General features: G+C 65.6%; 1 protein-coding gene across 1 annotated transcript; it reads right to left on the bottom strand.

Annotated features, from left to right (window-relative positions):
- Positions 1 to 248: 248 nt before the first annotated feature.
- KLF17 (KLF transcription factor 17) lies at positions 249 to 3,360 on the bottom strand. The gene is made up of 3 exons (XM_090048238.1): positions 3,155 to 3,360; positions 2,353 to 3,079; positions 249 to 2,001 (listed from the first exon to the last, which is right to left on the bottom strand). The coding sequence occupies exons 1-3, from the start codon at positions 3,245 to 3,247 to the stop codon at positions 1,826 to 1,828; spliced, it is 996 nt and encodes a 331-aa protein (XP_089904364.1). The 5' UTR covers positions 3,248 to 3,360; the 3' UTR covers positions 249 to 1,825.
- Between the last annotated feature and the right edge of the window lie 4,751 nt (positions 3,361 to 8,111).

Here is an 8,111-nt window from a genome sequence, read left to right as displayed (position 1 = left end):
AGGCAGGCAAATGGAGAGCTTACACCCCATCCTCCTGCCCGGAGACCAGTCCCCACTGACAACAACCAGGGCAAGGGCTACTGGTCCCAGTAGGTGCCAGCCTGGCTCAGGCCCCCTGGTTGCTAGTTCACATGCACATACACACTAGTGCAAAGCTCACATCAGTGCCTACCAGGCACACATCCCCTCTAAGGGGAGCAACGCAGAGGCTGGTGGCTTTTGCCCCAGCCACCCTGGAGTTAGTGGGGATCAGGGGCCGGCGCGGCCAGGGGCAAGGGGAGACAGCCTGCCCTGCTGTCAGCCCGTGGCCCACACCGTGCTTCCCCCATCAGGTCTGCACATGCCTCCTCCCAGAAAGCCGGGCCCAATCCCACACGTTGTCTGGGGGAAGGATGGAGACAGACCTGCTCGCTGGCCCGGGGCCTGCCAGCGCTTAGTCACGGGTGCGGTTTCTTCTGGTATTCATGCGCACCTGAGAGCGGCAGGGCTGCCAGGCGGCTGCGTACAGGGGGAATCCCAGCCAGCCTGGAGCCTAACCCTTGCGCTCCACAGCGGGACCCCGGCCTCCTACCCCCAGCCTTCGGCCTCCAGGCTAGAAGACAGGAAGGGCCGGTGCGGTTCCTGGCCTCGGCCGTTTCTGGCACTGACTCACCCCGGGCAAGTCGCTTCACTTCTGCCCCTTGATTTCCCCATCGGTGGGATGGGGAAACTGAGGCACAGGGAAGTGGCGTGACTCAGTGTTTGCCACGCAGGGCAGGCACTAGCGAGCAGGCACACAGGGCAGGGCGTTCCCCGAGATTCCTCCAGGGCTATTTTAAGCAGAAATTAATTCTGATGTAAATATTTACCGACAGGGAACCCAGCCACACCCTGCACCGCAGCCGGCTCCTTGCGCTGACGCGCGGGTATTTATTGCGCCCAAGATCCCTGCATCGCGGGAGCAGCGTGGAGAGTGGGAATACTTCCGTGCAGGAGACTGCGGAGGTGCTTGAGCTAGGCAATCGTGACGACAGATGGGAGCGGAGAGCATCCCGGAACAGGCAGAGGCACGGCACAAGAGGAAATAATATATTATGGCTTTTTTTCTTAAAAAAGAAAGACGAAACAAAAACAAACAAAATATACATCTTGCAGAAGCAGCTGCCCATAAAACACCTTTTTTCTTGTAGTTTTTAAGAGAGAAGTTTCAAGTCTAGCCCAGGCCCAGCAGCTCCCAGGGGCAGGGACACCCTCCAGAGCACGCATCCTGGACAAGGCACGCGGGGGAGAGGAGCTGCGGCAGCACCCGGTGCCCTGGCTGGGAGAGGGGGGCACGGGACATAAACCACGCAAGGGCCCGATGGCCCCAGACAAACGTTACAAGGGGGGTATGCACCCACCCCTTTGCACCATGTAACAAGGCAGGATGGGGCCCTGGGGAGTGCCAGGGGGCCAACCCCCCCATCCTGCAGCAGCAGGAGGGCGCAGAGGCTGCGAGGTGGGGGGTGGGAAGCCCCCAGCACTGCCTGCCCAGCTGCCGAGGCCGAGTGCTGTGCTCACCCCAGACCCCCAGTGCTTCCCCCCACAGCCCAAAGGGCGGGAGCACGTCTCCCCCCAGCATGGGCCACATGTGTCTGGGCTTTGGCCAGCCCACCCCCCCCCCCCCCCCCCCCTCCCGAGAGGGGTCTGGAAGGTCCCGAGCTGCCTGGCCTGCCACCCCCGCCCAGACTTTACACAGAGAGAGAAAGACCCTGGGCCAAACCTGAAGCTCCCTACCCCGCTAGAAGCCGCCCTGCCCGCTATGTACAGCGGCTCCAGCTGGGCCAGGCCGCCCGGCCTGCCGCGGCTACATGTGGCGCTTCATGTGCAGCGCCAGGTGGTCGGAGCGCGAGAAGGCGCGCTCGCACAGGTGGCACTGGAAGGGGCGATGCCCCGTGTGCTTGCGGTAGTGCCGGGTCAGCTCGTCCGAGCGCGCGAACTTCCAGCCGCAGCCGTCCCAGGTGCAGTGGTACGGCTTCTCGCCTGCGGGACAGGAGGGGCGGGGGAGACTGTGGTGAGCGGGGCAGCCCGGAGCCGCCTCTACCCGCGCCAGCGTCCCCTGCCCTCGAGCTAGCACCCAGACCCACAGGCCTTCCAGCTGCTGCCCCCAGCCCCCGCCGTCAGTCCCTGGCACTCCAGCGCCCAACCCAGGTCCTGGCCCCCTAACTCAGCCCCCCAGCTCCAGGCGGCAGGCCCCGCCCCGCCCCCCACCCCTTACTTCAGGGGCCCAGCCTGCCCCAGGACCTGCTCCCGGCCCCCCCGCGCCTGCTCCTAGCGCCAGCCAGCCCCCCGCCCCGGCCCAGCGCCCGCCCCCGCGGCCGCCGGGCGACCCACCCGTGTGCGTGCGCATGTGCGCCTTGAGGTGCGAGCTCTTGGTGTAGGTCTTGCCGCAGCCCGGGTACTCGCAGTTGTGCGCCGCCGTCCGCTTGCGCGCCCAGGCCCTGCGCCCGCGCCGCGGCTTGGCGTCGGGGGGCAGCGCGGCGGGGCCGGGCCCGGGGCCGGGGCCGGGGCCGGGCGCGGGCGGCAGGAAGTCGAGCCCCGGCGAGTGCGGCGGCGTGACCAGCAGCCCGTGCAGCGCGGGCGGGTCGCGGAGCACGCGGAAGTGTCCGTGGAAGTGGGGCGGCCCCGGCGCGGCGAAGGGCGGCGGGAAGGCGCGGGCGCCCGGCGCGAAGGCGGCGCGGGCGGGCGGGCGCGGGAAGGCGTGGGGCGGCGGCGGCGGCGGGGCCAGCAGGCAGGCGCGGCCCGAGCCGGGCTCCCGCTTCACGCCGGGCAGCGGCCGCGCGTGGGCGAGCGGGGCCCGCAGCTCCGCGTACTCGCGGCACGGCCCGGCCAGGTCCGGCGTCAGCAGCTCGGCCACGTAGCTGTGCGGCGCGGGGTAGGCGTCCGCCTCGTGCGGGGGCGCCCCGCAGCTCTCGGGCGTCTCGGGCAGCGGGTACGCGCCGCCCGCCGGCCCCGCCGTGTGCGCCAGGATGAAGTCCAGGTCCACGAACTTGCCCAGGTCGTCGTCCTCGCGCTTGATGCCGCCGCCGCCGCCGCTCTCCACGTGCGGCACCAGCCGGGCCTGCGGGACCGACGGCGCGGTCAGCCCGGCGCCGCTCCCCGCGCCCGCCCGCGGCGCCCCCGCCCCCGCACTTACGTGGTAGAGCTCGTGCGGGCGCTCGCCCGCGGGCGCGAAGCCGGCGAAGGAGGCGAAGGAGGGCAGCGCGGCTTCGTCCACGGCCGCCGCCATGGCGCGTCCCGGGCGGCCCGCGGGATCGGCGCCCCGAGTCGGAGGCGCGGGCAGCGCCCAGCTGTTAATAGCGCCCAGGGGGGCCGCGGATTGGCTGGCGGGAGGGGCGGGCCACGCCCCCCGGACCCGCCCCCGCCCGCGACGGCCAAACCCGGGATAAGTTTGGTCGGGACAAGGCGGGGGGAGGGGTGTCCCGGGGGTGCAAGGGCAGCGTCTGGGAGGGGGGGAGGGGCAAAGCGCGCGCGTCTGTGCACGCCTGTGAGAGTGTGCCCCCAGATATGAGTGTGCAAGTGACAGTTGTGTGAGTGTCTGTATCAGTCCTTAACTACTATTCTGTGTGTGTATCAGTGATCCTCAACCATTATAGTGTGTGTGACACAGAGTGTGTGTGTGTGTGTGTGAGAGAGAGAGAGAGTGCCTCTCTGCTGCGGGGTAAGGACGTGCTTGCATTAGCAGTAGTGTGTGTGTGTGTGCCCAGAGGCAGACATGTGAGTGTGCAAGTAATTGCGTATCAGTCCTTACCTAGTATTGTGTGTGTGTATCAGTGATCCTCAACCATTATAGTGTGTGTGAGACAGAGTGTGTGTGTGTGTGTGTGTGTGTGTGTGTGTGAGAGAGAGAGAGAGAGTGCCGCTCTGCTGGGGGGTAGGGACGTGCTTGCATTAGCAGTAGTGTGTGTGTGTGCCCAGAGGCAGACATGTGAGTGTGCAAGTAATTGCGTATCAGTCCTTAACTAGTATTGTGTGTGTGTATCAGTGATCCTCAACCATTATAGTGTGTGTGAGACAGAGTGTGTGTGTGAGAGAGAGAGAGAGAGAGAGAGAGTGCCGCTCTGCTGGGGGGTAGGGACGTGCTTGTATTAGCAGTAGTGTGTGTGTGTGCCCAGAGGCAGACATGTGAGTGTGCAAGTAATTGTGTATCAGTCCTTAACTAGTATTGTGTGTGTGTATCAGTGATCCTCAACCATTATAGTGTGTGTGAGACAGAGAGAGTGTGTGTGTGTGTGTGTGTGTGTGTGTGTGTGAGAGAGAGAGAGAGTGTCTCTCTGCTGGGGGGTAGGGACGTGCTTGCATTAGCAGTAGTGTGTGTGTGTGCCCAGAGGCAGACATGTGAGTGTGCAAGTAATTGCGTATCAGTCCTTAACCATTATAGTGTGTGTTTGTGTGTGTGTACATGCACATGGGGGATGTGCCTAGGCCAGCAGCGTGTGTGTGTGTGTGTGTGTGTGAGAGAGAGAGAGAGTATGTGCAGGCAGGCATGTGAGTGACAGGGTGTGAGGAGGTGGGTGTGTGTGTGCACACACCAAGGGCAGGAGTATGCGTGTGCAGGCAGCCGTGTGCGCATGTGTCCGACTGCACCTGTGAACAAGCACGAGGGAGCCAGCAGGAATGTGCGTGTGCTGGGATGTGTGAGCAGGCCTGCATGGACGTGCAAAGAAAGCGTGTGAGGGGTGTGCAACAGAGGGGAGCAGTCCTGTGCCCTCAAGCCCAGGCCCACGCCCCTCCCAGGTCATGGATCCAACCTCATCCATGGCCTGCCTCGTTCACTGATGCGTGTGTGTGTGCACGGGGAGGGGGGCACGATGCAGGGCCCCGCTCTGCCCGCTGGGGCACGTGTGCAAGGGAGGACACACTTGCGATGACTGCCCCGAGGCCCGTGCCATACAGGACTGCCCCATCCACCGTGCGCGGGGCGCTGGAGCAGGGCGCACACGGGGGCTGGGGGGACCCGCATCTGCCCTGCTCCCCCGGGGCCACGCTTGGCCTCGGCCCAGGCGCTACCGGGAACAGTTTTACTGTTGGGCTGGTCCCAGAGCGATAGCCCTTATCTGCACCAGCCGCTGTGCTGCGGGGCTTCCCATCTCGGTACCTTTCTAAGAACTCCCCCGCGAGCCTGTGCTGCCCCGACGCCAGGAGACTGCTTAAAAATACGGATGATAAACACGGGGGGGGGGGGGCAACACCGGCGATTGCTGCCTGCCCCGGCCCCCGAAGCTGCCCTACCAGTTGCTTTCATCCCAGGCCTTAATTATAAGGGTGGAGCATTGCAATAAATAATGTCAGCAATCTGGAGGAGCAACTACTATGCAAATCTTTCCTCTTTTGCCAAGAATCCCTGCCCTGGTTTGCAAAGCAGCTGGTGGAGGCGCCCCCTCCCCCCACCCGTGGTTGTTTCGGGAGGGGGCTTTCTTATCTAGGATAAATGGCTTGCACGCTGCGAAGGCCTTCTCTCCCCCCTCCCCACCCCAGGGAGCTGGCTCTGGGCTTCAAAGGCAACAAGTGCTCCAGAGGCCCTAACAGCTGCCCGGCGGAGGGACCTGGCGAGCCGATTATCTGATGTCCAGGGGGTTCCTGCTCAGGATTTTATACCCGGCCTCGGAGGAAGGGGCAGGTTGTAGGAGCGTCTCCCTTTCCAGCCTGTTTCCCCACGGTCACCCCCAGCTCCAGACGGACCTGCTCCTCCTGCCCCTGGTCATTGTCCACATGATGGGGGCCTGCCCGGTACCCGGCCCCCAGAACCGAGGGGTCCGACTCGTGCCCCTGGGCAGAGAGGGAAGCTGGTCTCATTGCCCCGGCCCCGAAGGCAGTGCCTTAACCCCAGCAGGTGCTGGCTGCTGCCAGGGGATTCATTTCAAAGCCAGTCCTGGGGGTGGATGCCTCAATTTGTGATTGAAAAGGAGCTGGGGCTGGCCCCACACTCCGCAGATTAGCGAAATCCACAGCCCGGCAGCTCCTAAATCCACAGCCGGCAGCTCCCTCCCACATCCCGCAGCGGCGTGCTGCCGCCCGGCTGGGCTGGACTCCTCTCTTTGCAGAAGCTCCTCTGGGAAGTGGGTAGGATCTGCGCTGGAGGAGATCAAACAGCTGGAAGGAGGCTGATGAAGCGGGTGGGAGGGGGGTCGGAAGAGGAAGGGTGATGATGATTAACCTGCCTGTCCCAGTCACCTGGGACAGGGAGCCAAGCCCCAGCCCCAGCAGCCTTGCCCCTGACTTCTTGGAGCAGAGGGGTCCAGCCCACGCCAGGCTGGTCCTGGCACCGGGGACCCGAGGAGCAGGGGTGTCGTCCGCCCGGGCATCCTGCTCCCGCTGGGCCTGGGGGCAGCCGCCTGCTCGCCGTTGCCCCGTGGGGCTGTTGCTGTGGCCAGACGCTGTGCAGGGGCTGGGGGAGCCACGAGCGCCTCGTGCCTCGGGAACGAGGCCCTGCCCCGGCAGGATGCACCCGGGGCAGTTCAGATGCATGCCCAGCCCACCCTGCTCCAGGCACCCAGCGGGGCCAGGAGATGGATGCAGCCGAGGCCTGGGTTGTGCTGGCACTGGGGCAGATGAGGGCCACAGACAGGGCAAGACGTCCCCACCCATCCTGGGCCGTGCACCCCGGCATCAGCCGGGCCAGGCTGCCGGCGACCCAGCCTGAGCTAACCCAATGCTGGGGGGCTGGGGCAGCTCCACGCACCCGAGTGCCCCTGCCCTCCCGAGCCTCCTGGAGCCCAGCGGGCAGCCAGGAGACCCCCCTGCCTCCAGCGAGAAGAGGAACAGAAAGTGCCGAGGCGGCAGGACGCTTCGCGGTGGGGCCGGGGCCAGGCCCACGCCGCCTTATCGGCCGCAGCTTCCCCCGCCGCGGCGCGCACAATGTTATCAGGGCCCCGCGCCACGTCCCAGCCCCGGCTCCGTGCGCCCTGCCCCGCGCTGCGCGGCCAGGGGCTCGGAGCCCCCCTCCAGGCCTCTGGTCTCCCTCAGCCTCAGCTTCTCCCCGCTGGAGCGAGTCGCCAGTGGGGGAAGGGGAGTGACCCCCAGGCCCCGCTCCCACCAGCTCCCGGCGGGGTGGACGGAGCGCTCACCCCTCTGTCCTCGCCAGCCCCTGGAGGCCACGGCCTGGGCTAGAGAGAAGCGCTGCTGGGAGCCTGCGCCCAAAGCCGGGGGACGCGCAGGTGCACCCCGCTTTGGGGTCGGCACACCCTGGGGTGTCAGGCAGGAACACGAGCCCGTAAGCACGCCTGCATGCTGCGGGGTGCACACATGCACACAAGCGCACGGTCACTTGCTCCCGGCCTGGCTGTCGCACGTGGCGTAGCTGTGCCCTCCCTGCGGCAGCCCTCGGCTCCGCGGCACTGGGGCCGGCCGGCCCGCGCGCTCCTTATATACCCGTTATTTTTAACCCTGCTACGCAAATCCCAGTCCGGAACGAGCCGCGGCCCGGGCCAAGAGGAAATGGACACAGCGCACGCTTCCTGCCCTTTCTACCGCTCTTCCTCTATCGCACGCCAGCCTGGCCCCCACCCGGCCGCCCACTTTCACTGCTGCGGGAGCGGAGCGGGGTGCCCGCGGTCACGGGGCCGGCGGGGGCAGTGGGGCTGGGCCACGCGGAGCGAGGGGCGGGTTGGGGAAGCTGCTGTGGGTTGCCGTCCTCGGCGTGATCTGGGCAGCGCAGCCAGCACACACCCACGGGCACGGCCTCACATGCTGTGACACACCCGGTCACTGGCCATGTGCACGTGCATGCAGCAGCACGGCTTTGCTCAGCTCCATGAGTGCACCACCTGTGGCAGGGGAATGTGCTCGGCCATGCACACGCGCATGCATGGAGGCACACAGCCACACCAGCATACACCCACACACACCCACATACACAGAGCCACGCACGCACCCACAGCCAAACACAGCGTCACATAGACACACACCCACATAGACACAACCATACACATAGTCACACTGACACACATCGACAGCCACACACACACAGAGGCACATACAGCTACACACACCCACACGTGCACACACACATAGACAGGCACACAGTCACACACACACACACGCAACAACAATGTGGTCCCATAGCACTGCAGTGCTCAGCCTCATGTACACCT

This window comes from Crocodylus siamensis, chromosome 5 (assembly GCF_052110815.1).
Source record: "Crocodylus siamensis isolate JL-2025a chromosome 5, ASM5211081v1, whole genome shotgun sequence".
In the NCBI taxonomy this organism is placed as follows: domain Eukaryota; kingdom Metazoa; phylum Chordata; order Crocodylia; family Crocodylidae; genus Crocodylus; species Crocodylus siamensis.
The sequence above is the reverse complement of the archived record's forward strand: the minus strand, read 5'-3'. Positions and strand labels throughout refer to the sequence as shown.